General features: G+C 39.7%; 1 protein-coding gene across 3 annotated transcripts in view; it reads left to right on the top strand.

Annotated features, from left to right (window-relative positions):
• IFT81 (intraflagellar transport 81) overlaps positions 1–18,239 on the top strand; it is a 45,363-nt gene that overhangs the window by 13,679 nt on the left and 13,445 nt on the right. For all 3 annotated transcript variants that reach the window (XM_027652131.1, XM_027652133.1, XM_027652132.1), the window contains exons 8-14: positions 1,832–1,995; positions 4,332–4,427; positions 6,358–6,504; positions 14,523–14,672; positions 15,659–15,787; positions 16,918–17,007; positions 17,864–17,950. In XM_027652131.1, coding sequence (XP_027507932.1) covers positions 1,832–1,995; positions 4,332–4,427; positions 6,358–6,504; positions 14,523–14,672; positions 15,659–15,787; positions 16,918–17,007; positions 17,864–17,950 — 863 coding nt within the window. The remainder of the gene's footprint in view (positions 1–1,831; positions 1,996–4,331; positions 4,428–6,357; positions 6,505–14,522; positions 14,673–15,658; positions 15,788–16,917; positions 17,008–17,863; positions 17,951–18,239) is intronic.

The following is an 18,239-nucleotide window of genomic DNA, read 5'->3' as shown; positions in this document are numbered from 1 at the left end:
TTTGCAGAGGTGGGAGATTTCTAGGGAGACATTAAAATGTGGTCCTTCCTGCCCAGCTCTGTGGTGGGCTGAGGAGGATTGGAATGGAATTCCTGTGGAAGAAAGAATTGGGAAATCTCTCCCAGGAAGTCCCAGTGTGTTTCTCAGGTGCAGCTGCAGTGCCAAGGACACGATGGCTGTTCCATACACAGAGTAACTTGGTTTTCCCACTTTGGGGGCTGTTTTACATGAAATAAATGGCCTCTCCACCAAGGGGAGAAAGTTCTGCTGTAGTGTTGCTTTCCATAAACGCAGAAACCAACAAACTAAACTGCTGGAAAAGAGGAATTCCCACTCATATTTAGTTTGTGTTGACTTGCCTTTGTTGGCAGCACTGCTTTCCCCAGGGTCCGTTTTCTTTCTTCCAGTTCTTGAGGTTTTCTCAAGAGCTAATGGCTTATTTCCCCTCTGGCAGCTTTCCTGGCAGCCTGGGCTGGGAGCAGGGGGTGAGGAGGATCTCTCAGGGCAGAGTGGGAGAGGTGAAGAGCAGCAAAATGAAGGGGGCCCCTTTTCCTGGGCTGTTTCACTTCGTTCTGACCTTGTTTTATCAGTCAAGCTAAAGAACCAAAATCTGCTTTCATCTACATCCTTTCCCATCTCTGTTTCAGCAACATCAGCTGTACTTTTGTATCTCTGTGCTCTTCTCTGCTTGTGCAGTAAATGAAAGAGAAGAAAATTGTGAACTTCTTGTTTTTCTTGGCAATTTTCATTGCAATTCCATCTTGTCCTAAATATGGAGAGAACAAAAACCCCCAACTCCAGCAAGTTATCTTATAAAGCAAAAGAACCAGGAGTACTTACCTTTTAGTCATCTAGATCATAAAAACTACTCTGAAATACACGTTCCCACTCTCATGTGACATGTAACTTCCAACTCCTGTAGTCCTTGGCACAGTTGTCTCAGAGGAGTAATTGCACTAAACTGCCTGTTGTCAGTGCAGACTCTGCAATGTAATTTAAATAGATGTTTCCTTTTATTCTGTCGCATTTTTCTACCTGTGAATTGTTCTTATCTGTATGTACTTGGGTTTATTTATAAATTAACTGTTAAGGAGACTGAATTACTCTCTGTACAAGAGCCAAGTCTTACATGGTAAGATGTAGGTGCATTAGGCTTGTGTAGAGCAAAACTTATAAATGCCATTATTCAAGAATTTCTTCTTGATTTTATATTCAATTGTTATTTTCTGCATTCTCAGTCTATAAGCTTCCTGAGATTAAACATTTGTTCTTATAGGAAAAAATAGTGGCTATTTACAGGGAGGCAATTTATGAGTGTCCCAACAATATAAAAGACCCTTAAAGTAGGCATACATTAAACTCTGCCCATTTTAAGGCCTTTTTAGATGCCAGATGGAAAAAAAGCTTTATTTTAGAGGTGAAGCTCCAAGGATATAACAAATCTGTACATGAGCTGGGCCAAATTCAGATTTTTGTACAGATAAAGATTTAATGGCTGTTTATATCAGTGCCATGTGTTGAATTTTGCATCTGATTCAGCTGGAGTTTCATGTTAGAAGGGATTTACTTGTTTATTGATGAAAAGAATCTGTCAAGGAGTTAATAGTTGTATGTTAGAGGTGCATAATAACACCTACTGTATTGTTTTAACATCCAGATTAAAAATTTAAATCAAGTAACTCCCTTTCTTTGAGCACTGAAAAGAAGGCTCAGATGTTATGCTGTTGTTATTGTAATCAGCTGCTAAAAACTCCGGTGTGTTGGGGAAATCAAACTTAATTACCTGCTACATTACTTTTATAGTCACACACTGGTTTCATTTGTTTTTAAGGTTTAATGAAGAAACTGGAAGAGGAGATAAATTTCAATTCCTACCTGGTTACTGAAAAAATGCCCAGAGAGCTTGAGAGCAAAAAGGCCTCAGTGTATCTCCTGCAGAAGGTGGTTGCAGAGCCAGCCATGACTCAGTCTGATCTCACTGCCCTGCAAAGTGAGGTGAGGGCACCAAGGTTGCACTGAATTGTTCTGGAGCATAAACTGAGCTTCTTGTACACTCTGGTGTTCTTATCCCTACTTTATACCCTTGAGAAAATGTTTCATTCCCAAAGGAACCTCCCTTCAGCTATAAAACCAAAGGATAATGTCTTAATCACTAAATGCAAACTCTCAGATAAGTTGTTGGGTTTTTTTTAAAATGCCCACAAAACAGACACAAACAAACAAACCAACCCCAAAACAAACCCCAAACCCAGTCATATCCTTAGGTGCTATTTAGGAAATTGTGTTGGCAATTTGGAATGGTATGAGCAGAGCTGGTAATCGAGCACTAAAGGGTTGGTTTTTTCAGATTTCACTTGGGTTTAACTCTCAGAGACCTCGGGGGGAGTGTTTATACCAACACATACACAGAGTTTATAGAGGGAACAACATTTCCTGAGTGATGGATCTTCACGATATGATGCCTTAATCCATGTGCAATGGCTCAGAACTCCTTAGTATTTGGAATAGACCTGCATTGTTTGGTTTAATTGTGAAGAGCAAAGGAAATTTGGGCATCAATTGACTTACCTTTCTAGATCTTTTCAGAAATTAAAAGCAAATGGTGTTAGAATGAGAAAAAAATCTCTATTTGTAGGATAACCTACAAATATGCAGAGGTATTTGTTACCACACAAGTACATTTATGTATTTCACTCTATGAAATTTTCATATTTGCATAATCCTAAATGAAAAATTAAATGTCTAATGTTATGTTCTGGAAGAATTTAGAGGAATGCTAATTATTAGTATTTCTATTGATGATGATGAAGATTACAAGATTACAACAGAGTTAGCAAGGGAGAAAGAGTGGTCCTACATCCTAATTGTCTTTTTCTCCTACTAGTTGGTGTTTAATACTCCAGGATGTCCAACTCAGGCTTTGCTATGAAATGGAGATAATGAGGAAGCAGAGTATCCATGGTTAGGGATGACAGCATTAATAACTGGGAGATTAGGGCTGAAATAATAAACCAGCTCTGTGATTCAGCCTCTGCTTTCCCAGATTATTCCCTCTAATGAAAACAATATTTGTGGCTGCAGTTATGTCTTTCAGACATTCTTGAAAGCCTGTTTTGCACGTTTCTTTTCCGAGTGTATTGTTGGGTTTTTGGCAATGTTTTAAAAGGCTCTGAATTTTTTTCCTCTTTCTCCATGATGTAACCTTTGATTTTTTATATTTTGGAAGTATCTTCTTCTTGAAAGATAATAAAACCATGTCATACACTTGGCTGTTATCACAGCATGGCCTTAGATTTTTTTTTTTTAAGTCAGCTTTTTATTATCTCAGTGCCTTAAAAAGGAGCTGAACTGCACTAAGCATGTTACCATCATGCATTTTAGAATATAAAACCCAGGAATTTATTCACACAAGGGAATTCTTATGCCATTTTCAAATTCAGGTCTGTTCTGCCACTAATAGAATAGAATTCACAGGAGATTTTTTTTTTTTACAGGTGTTAGAGTATTTTTAATCCTGTTGAGCGCTTTTTTTGCAATACTTGGTTTTCCAGGCACATGGATATTGCTCCCAGATTGTCAGGGTGATGCCCAGCACTGTCCCTGTGTTAGGGTTTGACTCGAGGGGATTTCAGCACATATTTACACTGCTGCCTTATCAGCTCCCATCTAGAGAGCAGAGAATTAAAGGAAGGTTGCCAGGGCTGTGGTTTCCATGGCTTGGGAGAGCCCCAGTGTGCTGGGAAAGCTGGAATCTGCACACTGGTGTGTCTGTGAGCTCCAGATGCAGCAGCTCTGAAGCTTTGGCTGGAATGAAGCTCAACAGTTTTGGGATTGGGGGCAACCAAATGCATCTTGTGGCAGGAAAAAAAAGGTGCTACACAGCTGGAATATGATGGTCTGTGATTTCTCAAAGTATTGATGAAATTTTTATCCCTTAATCTTTATTTGCTTCTCTTTAAACTTGTGGTTAAACTGTTGGATGAAAAGGAATTTTAGTTAATATTGATAAAATGGCATTTTTCACTCCGAATGTGGCAATAACAGTCTTTTTCCTGTGCCAGTTCACTGCATTTTCTCTCCACATGCACCACTTTACTTCATTTTCAGGGCCAACGTCGTGTTTCTGCCTTATCATAAAGGCACAGAACTGGAAATCCAAAAACAGCCTCTTCCTGGCCAATACTTAATGACTCACGGAGCTTTTTGGGTCTGTTTCTCTGTTTTAGAAAAGGAACTTGCTGGATGGTAAATCTGGGTTGCAAAGCATTTAATTCTTGGAGAAGAAAAAGAAATCAAGCTCCTTTTCCTTAGTTTTCTGCTCTGTCTTGCAGATAAATGAAGTCAATGCACAAATGAATCAGCTTACTGAGAAAAGAATGATGAAGTATGAGCCAACAGATAGTAAATTTTCCATGTATCGCCAGCAGGTAAGAAGGGAACAAAACTGTGTTTTAAGCAAAAGCAGGAGAGAAAATCAGTCACTGATTGTTTTACATGCTGGTGGTTTTTTTCTTTAATTTATTTAGCATAAATCAGAAATACATAATAATGGAGGAGAAAAAGAAAAATAAATTGCTGCTGAACGCGTGTGTGTTGAGGGCTGAGTCAAGCAGTTGCTTTCAGTGGTGTCAGTGAACGTGTATTGACTGCTGTCCTTGCAGCACAGCAATTCTGGAAGGATCATTTTGGAGGAGCTATTTTGGTAAAGCTCCAGCTGTGGATGGATTCTCAAAAGGCAGCACGAGGGCTGCCTGCTGCAGCTCCATCCCCTCCTAGTGTCTGACCCCATGCCATTTTCCCCGTTACATCTATTAAAAAGGAAGTCTTTGATTTTTTTATTTTTTTTTTTATCCAGAGGCTATAAAATAATCTTGCTACAGAATAGGCTGTCTGGTCTAGTCTTAGTAAATTCACAAGTTATAAAAAGGATTTATGAACCAGGAGATTTTCAGAGCTCACACAGAAACCTGAGTGGTTCCTTTTCCAGGCAACCTGCACCACTGCTAATTTTATGGAAGATTTTCATGATGCTGCTGGTGGAGATGGCTTAAAAAATAAAAAGGCTCAAGTAAAATGTATCAGTGGGAGGGAAAAATTGAGATAAAATGTATAATGCAGTCCAGCCACAAATTCATTGTGAAACACACCATTTTGATTTGTAAGAGATGCTTTTCCCGAAAGAAAATCCTGCTCTGGAATGTGCTGGTTCCAAAGGCCAATTGGGCTGTGGTGGAGAGGAGGATCTGCCCCAGCAGTTGAGGTTGCTCAAAGTTGGGGTCTTTGCTTTTTTCTGCCAGGACCTGGTTCTATTCCACAGAATAATCATCTCTGTTGTACCAGTTTGTCACTGCAGATCCCTGGTGAGCTCCAGGGCTGAGCTCCCACCCCAGCACGATTCTGGCAGAGATATTTTTAGGAACAGAGCTGGTCCTTTCAGCTGAGTGTGAGAAAACTGGTGTGTTTTGGCTCTGTTTTTTTTGAGTTTTCCCTTCCATTTGAAGAAACCAGCCATGCCTCCAAATTCATGCACGTGCATCTAAATTAACCTGTTGTTTTATTTTAAAATATGTTTCAACAGGATACTTTGGCAAGATAAAAATCCCTCTTTTTTTTTTATCCCTGAACTAGTGTATATTATGTTCCCAAATCTGTCAGCTTCTGCTCAAAAGTCAAGTATTATTAAATATGTGGTCTTGTATAAAATATTTTTCAAATGCTTTATATTCTAGACTCAGAAAGAAAAGTATAATCTGTAATCTGCACTATTTCCATGCTGTTTTGCTTTATTCATCATCTTCCAGCTATTTGCCAAGATTTAGTGGCTCAGTTCTGCTTTAGTGTAACATATTTCTGTAGGTTGGAGTAGGTTGGAGTTATAAAAATCTGTATTATGACATTTGTGAAATCTTGGATAACTTTCCAGTTAAGCCATGTTGGTGTATCTTACATATGCACAGAAAGGGACTAAACAGGAGAAATGGAGCAGCTAAAATGCCTCCCTTTTTCCTCAATGAAAGTGAAAAAATGAGGGGAAGAAATGTAAATGTAAAATGTAAAATATATCCACTTGAGTCTGGGCAGAAAGGGTGTGCTGGAAATCTCATCCACACTGGAGAAAGTTGGGATCCTGCTGCCAACTGCAATGAGGTTGTGATTTAACCCGCTGTATGTAGTGGGTATATTTGATATATACATCTATTTATATGTTTCCTTTGCAGTTAGACATGCTCATGTTTCCTGATGAAAATCAGTTTCTGGCAGTTCAAATGTGGTTTCAGGGGGGCAGTGCCTGAAACCTGATGGGTTCCATTTTGCTACTGATCAAACAAGGCAATTTTGACTTTCCTGATCCTGCAGGCATCCATAATTTCCCGGAAAAAGGAAGCCAAGGCAGAAGAACTCCAGGCTGCCAAGGAGGAGATGTCCAGGCTGGAGAGGCAGGTGCAGCAGAGGAGCAGTCAGGCCCACGAGCTGGAAGGCTCTGAAATCTTGACAGAGGATGAGGTATGGGATGTAACAGTGGAGAGAAGGAAGAGGGTGATTTTTAAAGAGATGGATCGATTTTTGTTAACTCACAATTTCCTTTTAGCTTTACACTGCAAATATAGTTGCTCCTTCTACAGCATTTTTATGGTACATTGTTAGACCACACCATTGCCACAGATCGGCCTCTGGTTTTTTAATGCACATTTTTGTCATCAAATTCCAAATTTAACATATTTGAAGACTTTTTTTTTAATGAGCAGATAATACAGTGCTGTCCAGTGTTTCCAAATGCTTTCCAATATTTATAGTGCAACAGTGCTGAATTTTCAGCTATTTTCAAATTATTATTTACAATTATTCACATGGTACCTAATCCATTGCAAGGTCTGTTGGGCTGTCCTAACATTCCAGACTCTGGATCAAAATATCATCACAGTGTTATGATGGGAAATAACTAAATACAAAGGTCAATATAATTATAAATCGTATATAAAGTCTCTATGATTATAAAGCATAATAACAGTAATTATCAGTTAGTCCTGTGGCATTTATTCTTCACAAAGGTTTTTACTTGGAAAGCAAATTTCCCAGACTCTCTTTTTTCTCAGAAGTTTGCACAGAATAAAGGAGATGCAGCTTAGTAGTGGTTTGTCACCAAAATAAATTGACTTTTCTCCAGCCAGTAATTTTTCCCAGTTTGGGAGAAGCTGCTAAGGGTACTCACAGGCAGAGTCACTAAACTGAAGAGTATTTTAGCTGCTTCATTCTCTAACTTAATATATCTTTTCATTCTCTCACATATTGTCTTTGTTTTCCCTGCCATCATTTATCCAGAGGAACATTTCATTTGCGCTGCCATCATTTATCCAGAGGAACACACTCTTTGCTTGCTTTTTCTTTGTTTTTGTGCTTTTTTTACTTACTACTCAATACAGGGAACGCCCTTTGTAGAAGGAACTCCCTTCCTAATCCCATAGGACATTCCTGCTCCACAAAACCAGTTTTGTTTTAAAGGAGTCTTAAAGAGTAAAGTGAGTATGGTGGAAGTAATGGCAGGGGGACTTGGAAAAATTAAGATGTTGATTTCTCTTTCCCATCACATACTGTATCACATTCCTTAGGCAGCAATTATAAGAAACCCACTGGATTAGATTTCTCTGCAAGGTTTTCAGCCCCAGTGGGCACATTGCTGGAGTCTTTGACAACTTTTTAAGCAAAAATAAAAGCAGAAATCTCACAATCTGTGTTTCATGACATGTGATGGAAAGAAGTGTTTAATTAATCAACAAGAATGCATTACCAAGACAGCAGCATATGTTTTACATTATCTGCACACGCACTGTAAGGTAAGAAATAATTCCTGTTGTGCCTGTTCTTGAGGGGGACAGGAAACTCTGATCCATGGAAATTCAAGGAGAACAGGGTAGGAGGGAAACCACATAAGGAGGAACCTTTTAAAATGCTCAATAATGAAAAATTCAAGTTAGTTGTCTGACGCAAGGAAGAGGCTCAAGACAGGAAAAGGACAAGACCTGTTTTGGACATGACCTGTGTTCCTTCTGTTCAAAAATGTTCTGCTCTTGATTTTTTAAATATTTTCAATTTTAAAATATCTTCATTTTGCAGAGTGAAGGATAAATGACTGAGCAATTTGGAGAAAACCATCAGCTTAAAATCAGGAGTGTTTGTCTTTCCATTGCAAGCACTTCCTGGTTTGTAAAATACTTTCTTCAAGGAAATATGTATTGGCAAGGAAACCAATATATACATCCATGTCCTGTTCTCTTTTATTACTTCCCTGGGTGTAGTGCAGTGGTACTCACAGGCACCAGTGTAAAGCAGTAAAAAGAGTGTTTCCTATGGCTAAAAACTAGGAAAGGATTTGAATTCTTGATGATTTTTGACGGCTGCTTTTTCAAAGGTCGTGATTTCCTCATTTGTAAAGTGCAGACAGTGATATTTAATTCCTTTGGAAATGTTGGCTGCCAAAAATGCTGCACAGGGCCTTGTGCTGTAAATTTTGCATCTCCTCAAAGTACCTTGCAAATGTACATTCCAGAATCAGTCCTGCCTCAGAGGGGAGGTGTGGGAAGCCAGGACTGATGGATGGGATGGGGCTGGGAGGGAAGAGGTGATGGAGCAAAAGTGATGTGAGCAGGTTCTCCCTCATCAGTGCCAGCCTCGGTTCCTCACCCTCAGCCTTTTGCTGTAGATTAGTTTCCAATATGTTCTGCTTTAGGATTTGTATGTTCTGCTTCAGTGCTCTGATTCTGCAGCTGTGAGCCAATAGCAGAGGGAATGGTGGTTAATGCTGTGGTGAGTCACTGTTGCAATCCGTGGATTCCGTTGGACGTTCACCCTTCACTTTGCACTCTGGCAACCAGGAGCTTCCCTGCACTTTCCTGTTGCAGCCACACACGTTTTACATTCAGTTCCTCCATTTTTAAAAGGGAGAAAGAGGCTTTTTAACAAATGGCTTTGCCGTCTTAAGTTTAAATGGATTTTTTAATGGATATTTTAATCCCATCTGACAGCTACAGTGAAATCAAGGCATTATATTTCTCTTATACCCAGTATTTCTAATCTCTTTGTCTCACCTTGCTCTCTCCTCTTACATCATGGCACTCCCAAGACTTGGCAATGGAAGAATCAGCACCTTTGCTCCCAAACCAGCATTTGGATCTCCAGTTGAGGTCTTCTTAGCCCTTCAATCACCAAAAGGTCAATCTTGGCTTAGCTTTTCAGGTGCCAGCGTTTTGCTTTCTTCCACAGTCATAAAGAGGAACGTTACAGCATTCCACAGGGTTCCAGAGGTTGTACACCTGGATAGAACTCAGAAGAAACAGCAGGGAATAATCAATTCATTTACATCAAACACACACAAAAAATTGGGAATAAATTGACTGGTTTGGGGATTATGAAATCTTTTTAAGTACTTCAAGCCAAGTGCACCGAACAGAGGCACAGTTGGCGGCTCCTCGCTGCAGCTGTCGGATCCTGAAAATTGGGGAATCACATTTTGACACTTAGAAGGCTGGATGGTTCAATTGCAAGTGATCCTGGGTAAAGCTGGGATATTTTTAGTTCTTTACACAACCCATTGTACTTTTCAGAGTTCAGCACAGGCCCCCAAGAACCTCGAGCTGCCCAAGGTATGGGAGCAGAGCAGTCTCAGAGCTGTGCTGAGCTGCAGGAGCTGAAATGAATCTGGGTTTGAAAATGTGGCAGAGAAAGTCCTCTCACTTTGTAACAGGTGTGTGAGGTTGGAATATTCATTTACATAAGGAGTTTAGTTATTTTTCCATACAAATGTTTGTCCATGCCAACCTGCTCCTTGGAAAATACAGGGAAAAATGTTTCAATTTGCAAACAGAGAAAACAGCCTCAGACCATAGATCTTGTCTCAAAAACTGTCCATTCACCTGAATCCACCAGGAACAGTTATCTCACTCCAGACTGGGTGGGTGGATTTTGAAGAGAGTAGCTGTAAAGGAGCTCATGACTCAAATGTTCACAGAATCAGAGAATCCCAGAATGGCCTGAGTTGGAAGGGACCTTAAAGACCCTGCCATGGGCAGGGACACCTTCCACTAGCCCAGGTTGCTCCAAGCCCCATCCAACCTGGCCTTGGACACTTCCAGGGATGGGGCAGCCACAGCTTCTCTGGGCAACCTGTGCCAGGGCCTCTCCACCCTCACAGGGAGGAATTTCTTCCCAATATCTCATCAAATCCTACTCTCTGTCAGTGTGCACCCATTTCCCCTTGTCCTGTCTCTCCAGGCCCTTGTAAATGGTCTCTCTCCGTCAGTGTGGGCTGGTTCAAGCCAGAACCCAGGAAATGTTGTCCTGTCAGGTGTTGCCTTTCCCTCAGCTCTCCCTCAGGCTCTAGCAGAGTTCCATTCCAGTCTGTCAGAGGCTCCTTACACATGGACTACTCAATGCTAAGGAAGAGTTTTCCTGGCTGAGCTGTGCCACGAACAGATACTTTTGTAGGATACTTTTGTTTTAATAGACTGAGATCCTACTGCTTGTGCCTTTTAGGAGCTCATCCTGTGTTTGAGTTATTAACTCTGTCCAACAGTGGCTGTACTGGCTTAAATTTAGAGCCTCTTAGGAAAAAATATGGAAAACTGTCATGATCAGGAACTTTTCTTAACTGAATTTTAATACTTTGGACAGTCTGTATCCTGTTAATTAGTCTAGTTAGAAATTAAAACATCTGTTCCTCAGTTCTTAAGGAAAATAGAGATAGTCTGCTAAGATTTTCTTCAATTATTGTGCTTATGCAAATAATTTTATTAACAGAACTGGTTATTTGGAACTTTGGTTTGGTATTTCATAAAGAAATACTGGGTTTTTTTACAAATAATACTTCTTTTTTTACAAACAATACTTTTTTGGTAGTACTTTTGTATGAAGAATTTTTTGATTCCAATAACACAATCAAATTGCTGCATTAATCCAGCAAATACTATTTTAAAAGATTTGACTCCGAAGTGAGGGATTTATGTGGGGTTTGTTCTTTTCAGAAAACAAGCTTATCCATTTTGTCCTTTAATGATAATCTTGGAGTAAGAACCTTGTGCAAACTTCACATGGAGCAAATGGGAGTTTTAAAGAAGTGATGGGCTTGTAGTGAAAGCACAAGACTGAGCATTAGAGGAGCTGGGTTGGGATCCCAGTTCAGTCCACTAAAGCACAGGCTGGTGTCCTTTCCTGGAGGGGGGTCCTGCCAGGCTCTGCATGGTCCTGGAGAAGCCATTTCAACATCCCTGGTTTGATGTTGTTGTGTTTAGAACTGTTGTTATATTTAATAAGTTCACTAAGCATGGTGAGACTTAATGTGGTGATACCAACCTCTCTCAGATTCTAATAAATGGAGAAAAGCATAAAGGAGGGGCATTGCTGGATTCTTCCAATAAAAATGGAACATAATGCAGGAAATCTGCCCAGGGATGGTGGATACCTGTGAGACATATGAGAGATCAAAATCCTGCTTTCATTCAGTGTATTCCATAATACACATTCCATACTTGTTGTGTTACACTCACCCATAAAAATAGCCAAGTGAAGAAGCAGAATCTTTCCTTGCTTTCCTTTGGATGGTTTTTGTGTCTCCAGGGGCTCTGCCTCGATCAGCAAACAGGGGCTCCAGGCTGGTTTGCTTCAACCGCTCACTCAGTGCCAGCACTTGGGTCTTGTCCAGTCATTTAATCTTTGAAGCTCAAATAACTGTTTGTGTTAAATGACTTGAGAAAGAAAAGCTACTGGTGGACATGGCCTTGACTGGAATATCACTGCGGGCACGGGCAGATCTCTGGGAATTCTGTAGGATGAGCCTGCTGAGTCTGGACACGGGGAGCAGCTGAGCTGGTCTATGGGAAAATGCTGCTGCTCAGAAGTGGATTCCTTTGGTTACTTAACTTTAAAGTGATGTGGCCAAGCAGTGTTGTTCCTTTGTGAACTCTTCAACTTATTTAGAAGACCTTTTACCACAGTAAAATTCAAGGGTTTATAGCATTGTAAGGGCTTGAATTTTTCATCTCCACAGAGGTGGGGGCATGAGATTTATAAAGCCTGAGAAGCAATGCTGACATAAATGAAAACAGTGGTATTTTACAAGGAGCTTTCTTTTAATTTTTAGAAACCTACAGAGTGATTCTCAGCTTTTAGACTGAAGAAACCTAATTTTATCATAAGATCCCTGCAGGCTGCTGATTTAAGAGGAGTAAAATCTAAGAATTCCAGCTCAGAATTTGGCTTTGGATCTAAAGGAGTCTTCAGTCAGAGAGGTTTTAAGGGACTAATGTGTGCTGCCTTTGGAGTAGGTCAGGTCTTTTGAAAGCTCTGCCAAATTATTGATTGATTTTCTACATAGATTATAATTTTACTACCATTGTTTTTATCTTGTTTTACCTTGTTTGCTGCAATAATAGCTGTGTGAATGGTTAAGTTTGCTTTTAAAAGGCCAGAGATTGTGCTGAAAGACTGACATCCACCTCCTAAAATGAACAGGTTTCACTTGTCACCGTGAGCAACCTGTAGTTCATTTTGGATAAAATTTGTATTATACAGTCCTAAGTTAATCAACTAATAATAGAACAGTGGTGGAGTTGGTTCGTTAATCAACAAGATCCTTTGACTTCCATTGTAAAATACATTATGCTTTGAATACTGAATATGCAAATACTCTCCCTCCCACTCAAGCTATTTTCAAGACCTTAAAAGTAGCTAGAGAAGAGAAGAGAATAATAGTTTGCTTTTCATCCCGGGATCCACTGACAGAAAATCATTCAGATTTGATAGCTCTGTGTGGCCACATATTAAATTTAATCCTGTACAACATCCTTTACTATATTCCACTGGTCAAATGAAGTATCTCAGGAACTACTTGATCAAGATTGTGCTTCCTTTAGATTTTCCTCAGTTGGAGAGCTTGTATTTATACTTTTGGAATCTCTTAGAAATCACAGAAAACTTGGTATTGTCTAAGCAATTTAAAAAAAAAGTTCTTTGTATTAACTAAGAGAATATACTTGAATTTGCTGGGAAAAGGAATAAATTCTGGTTTGACTGTATTAAGTAAAAATACAGTGTGACAGTGGCAGAGCTGCCTCAGCCGTGCTGGGGCTCAGGTGACCTTGTGTATCCTTGTCCTGGGTAGTAGCAGGATGTAGGATGTTATCCCAAAGCCACAGAGAGGCCAATCTGCATAGAGCACATTGAGTAATTTGTGGGTTTGTTCTTTCACCAAAAACGTTTATAGCTTTTGGCTTTAAAAATAGTTCTGGAGCGTAGCAAGAGAGAGGCAGCTTTGGCCTAGATATTGCACAGGATGGCAGATGAACAGGGTTGATTTCATTGTGGGCACCTTGCCCAGGACACTTTTTATAGAACATACAGTTACTCTGGGGGTTCTTAGCCTGTGGTCACATTGGGTTTTTTGGATTTATTCTTTAGAAGGGAGAGGGATAATTTTGCAAAAAAGAAAAAATTCATGTAAATATCAAAATCTAAAGTCGTTTTATGTTTGAATTTTAAACCTGTGTCAGTGGTAATGGGATTCTTTTTCCTCCTGGGGCTGCCAGGTTTGTGCTCCCTGCACACACTGAACCCTCCTCGTCAAGGGGTGTTCTGAAGCCTGTTCTTACAACATTTATTCTAATAAATTTTATTTGCTTTCCATCTCTTAGTGCATTTTTGAGCTGTGACTGGCATTTACCTCATAGCTGTCATGTAAAATCCAAGAGTAAGAGCTAAGCCTGTATGACAGATGGAAAACATTAAGGCAGAGAAAGATATTACCTGGTTGTTTCAGCCTCTGGTACTTGGTCTGTGTTACAAATTCAACACACACAGGTTCAGGTGTAAATTAGCTAAGGCTGTTGATCTGTAAGGATTTGTATTATTTTACTTAGTCTTTAATAAAAATATAAATTCTCCATTACTTTAGATTTTGAGTGAGATAGGTATTGCATTCTCTGCTTCAGTGCAGGTGTTCTGCTTTTATTTGCCTGGTTTAAAAAACTTAGCCAGTGATATTTAGATCTGCAAGAGTCAAGGAGAGAGAACAAGTTTTAACTATTGAGAACATTTCAAGATAGTTTTTCCCATGCCCTCTTCCCTTCCAATTTTCCTGCACTCTGTTGCTGTGTTTTGGTCTGCAGAGCTCTGGGGTTCTGGTACAAGTGCAAATTACTATTGCATTAACTTTTTTATTATCCATGATTCTCATAACGTTTTGCAAAGAGTATTTGCTTTTCCAGCTGTCAAATGGTGGTGAGCAGAAGGGAGTGATCTCAGGATTACAAATGAGTGCACTGGGACAGAAAGCAATGCTGGTTCTTTTGATTTCACCCAGTGAACAAATGCAGAGCTGAAAATAAATAGACCCTGGGAATCCTGAATTCCAGCCCTCTGTTCTAAACACTTCAACGTGCAGGCCAAGGAGGATAATTACATTTTACACAGCAACAGGCTGTGATAAGGCCCTTCTTGCTCTCAGTGAGATGAGTTTGTGTTCTCTCTCTCCCCAGCTCAAGCAGTACGTTAATAAGCTCCGGAGCAAGAACACACTTTATAAAAAGAAGCGCCTGGAAATAGCAGAAATTACAGCTGAGTATGGAATCCTCCAGAGGACAGAGGAGCTTCTGAAGCAGCGCCACGAGGCCATTCAGCAGCAGTTGGTAACATGAGCATGTGCTGCTCCCACAGCCCTCCCTTCCCTGCTAACAGCCATAGGATCCCACGGATGCTGTTGGGATTCTAATGTACATCGTCCCAGCTCCTGCTGTCCTAACCCAGAGAGCCTTCAGGGTATAGAATGTATTTTTATCTGTTGACTGTGGAACTGCTGTACTTTGTGTTCAGCAACTGTCAGCACCGATCTGCAGTTTCTTTTTAGACTGAGGGGCTTGACCCTGCTTTTTAAAGTCAATGGTGGGTCTGCACGAACTCCAGTTAGAGCAAGGCTGGGTTCTTAAATTAGTTTTTGGTATCCACAGATGTAGTAAGGGCTTTGAAAACGATCAACAGTGAGTAGGATTCAAGTTACTGCTGTAAAATATATAGGAATAGTATTTAAAAAAAGAGCAGGCAGGAAGGAAACATTCCAGCCCCAGAATATTTAGAAGAAAATGCATTTAAATTTAAAACTGGATGAATCTTTCCTAAGCCAGAACAGCAGCAGCAGGATTTCTCTCTGGATAACTGTAAGCATTCAGGGAATATAGATTCATCCCAAATGCAGGAACACTATCCGTGGTATTTTCTTCCAATTCCTGTATTCTTGTTATCAAAATAGTTTATAAAATCATTAGCTACATGTTCTGATGAAGCATCTGAATTTTATACATTGAGCTTCTTCAGAGCCTGACCACAAGCCCACTTTGCTTTGTGGAAACTTTCTGTTCACTTCAGTGGGCACAGTGAGCAAACATTGCATTTACAGAGAGTAGTTGTCGTCCTGCTATACAGGCACAAGATAAAATTTAGTTTTTCTGGCAGCTAGATTAATAATAATACATTGGTTAATAATAATAAATTGATAAATAAAATAAATTGATTGCAGTACTTACCCTTTTCACTTCCTTACAATATTTTGGCTTCACTAAGGAATTTGCTGTTTCTTGGTTAATGGGGTTAATTCAGCATTTATTGTTTGTGTCTGCAGCAAGTGATTGAAGAGAAAAAAGGCATTTCTGGATACAGTTACACCCAGGAGGAGCTGGAAAGAGTCTCTGCAGTGAAGAGTGAAATGGATGAAATGAAAGGCCAGACATTAGATAATATGTCTGAAATGGTGATTTTTGTCTTAAACTACTGTATTTGCTCAGTTTGAATATCTAGTTCCTCAGCATATAACCCCAAGTTTAATGGTTTTTTTGGGGGGTAATAATTTTCCTTTAATCTGTGTTTATATATATATGTATGTATAAAATTCAGATACATCTCCAAAGGTAATCTAGACAAAGTTTACTAAAATGTGCATTTCTTTTAATGTACGAAGAAGAGCTGTATACAAAAATAAATCCTACAAATAAATCCTCCTTTTCTCCCCATCAGAAACCTCAGGGGTATCAGGTCTTGTCTTTGATTTTTTTACTTTTTTGTGATTTCAGAAGTGGTTTCGTATTTGTTCTTGCATATTATTTGAAAGAGATGAATGGTTTGAATCTGTAACAGAATCTTTTTCTAAAATGTTTGTAAATCACTAGAGTTCAGCTTTTGTTAGAAAGATACTTAATATGCTTAAAGAGCTAAATAGCTTGTCTTTTTGTCTATAGCCTGATTTTCAGTTGCCCTTAGATCTGTCATGTTTTAATTTACCTGCCCACATAGCTGTAGAAGCAAGAAAGAACTTGAATTTCTAATTTGAAAATATTATAAAAGAGCAAAAAGCAAAATAGCGTTTTTTTAAATCATTGAGGCACTTTTAAAATAAAATGGTATAATTAAAGTAGAATTGCTCTCAAATAGAAAGCTGGATAAAAAAAAGCTGGTGTAAATATGTCTGCGTGCCTCAGTTTTAGCATTTTCAAACTTTATTTAACCTATGCAGGTTTGTTTGGTTTTTTTCTTAAGGATTTCTCCCTTTCTTTCAGTCTCCCTCTATGCAATTTCTTCATTTGTCCTACTCCTTAAGCTCTCTGGTATCTGGCACATGGGCTGTCTCCTGGAATTCTCTGGGAGCAGAATTTGTCTCTTTTATGGGAATGACCCCACTGCCAGATAGGCTCTTTCCCTGTCCTAATTAGACCTGAACTTGGTTATATAATTAAGGTTTCATTTATATATAATTCGTACATAATTATGGCTTCATCGCAGATTTTTTCTCCCCACATTTTGCTTTGTCTCCCTTTTCTTTTCACATCCCTAATTACATGAATGTACCTTTTAGTGTTAATGAATATTCTTTTGTCCCTTTGTCAGGTAAAGAAGCTGAATGCAGTGGTGGCAGAGAAGAAGGCAAGCCTTGCTCCTGTCATCAAAGAGCTCAGGCAGCTGCGTCAGAAGTGCCAGGTTTGTACCAACGCTCCTCTCTGTCTGTGTAAATCAAGTCAGAGCCACAAATAAGTCCAATTTACAGATCTCTGTAGTGCTCTACAAGGACATAACTCCGAGGGAAAGCTGGAAAGAGCAGAATGGGTCAACAGTGTTTGCAACAGGCAACATGCTAAAGGTTGGAATTTGTAAAAGCTGACAGTGCAGGCACAGAATTTAGTCCTTTATAGCAATTTAAAAAAATTACTACACCAGGAAAAATATAAGAAATCATGGTTCAAACCCAAAGCAAAGTTAGTTTTGGGTTGGTTCCAAAGCTATTTCTGCATCTCAGCATTAATGATTCCAGCTAATGCTCTCCTTTCTGAATGGTTTGCAGATAACATCTCATTGAAGTAGTTGAATACATTGATCTAAGTCCTGTGTTAGTCTGTGGGACTGACAAATTTATCCGTTTGTTTCCAAAATTTTACAGAGAGCTGAAAAATCAAGTCTTTTGGGTCTATAGCTGCCATAACTTGGCTCATTGCCATGGAAGGAAATAGGGTGAGACATTTATCTATCAACAAAATTCCCAGAAAAACTTTTAATGTTTCCATTCAAAGTGTCAGCAAATGAAATCTAGGAGGAGTTGGGTGTGCATAACTAGAAATCTGGTTTTTTATAGGGAGCAAGTAAATTTATCCTGTCTCAATGTCTACTTTTATGGTTACTTGTCCTTTCTTCTTGCAAGCACGGCCCTGTTACCCAGCCACGGTAAAGCCGTGGATGGGGCTGGACTGAGGAGATTCCCCGAGCGTCTCTTTGGCCTGAGTGTCACGTGTCAGTCAAAGGAACATTTCATTTATGTGCCCTTTTGCCCTTTTCACCTCAGGAATTAACTCAAGAATGTGATGAAAAGAAAATCCAGTACGACAGTTGTGCGGCCGGGCTGGAGAGCAATCGCTCGGCCCTGGAACAGGTGAGGTGGGGCTTGGTCGTGCACCTGGAGAAATGCAACGTGTTTGTCACTGTGGTACAATATTTCCCCTGCTTTCCCTCAGGATATGGGAAGTACAAATCCAGGTGGGAGTGAGTCAGTGGTGATCCCCAGCTTTGCAAATCCTGCCTGAAGCTGCTGTGGAGTGGCTACAGTCACACACAGCAGATGGACTCGGGGGTACCTCATCCAGCTTTGATGAGCAAGGACGGGCATCTGCCAGAATTCCTGCTGCTCTGGATAGTATCTGTTGGGGAAGAATTTGACTACA

The sequence above is a fragment of the Corapipo altera genome, unplaced genomic scaffold, assembly GCF_003945725.1.
Source record: "Corapipo altera isolate COAL_440 unplaced genomic scaffold, ASM394572v1 67, whole genome shotgun sequence".
Classification (NCBI taxonomy): domain Eukaryota; kingdom Metazoa; phylum Chordata; class Aves; order Passeriformes; family Pipridae; genus Corapipo; species Corapipo altera.
Note: the sequence above shows the minus strand (reverse complement) of the source record. Positions and strands in the feature narration are given on the sequence as shown.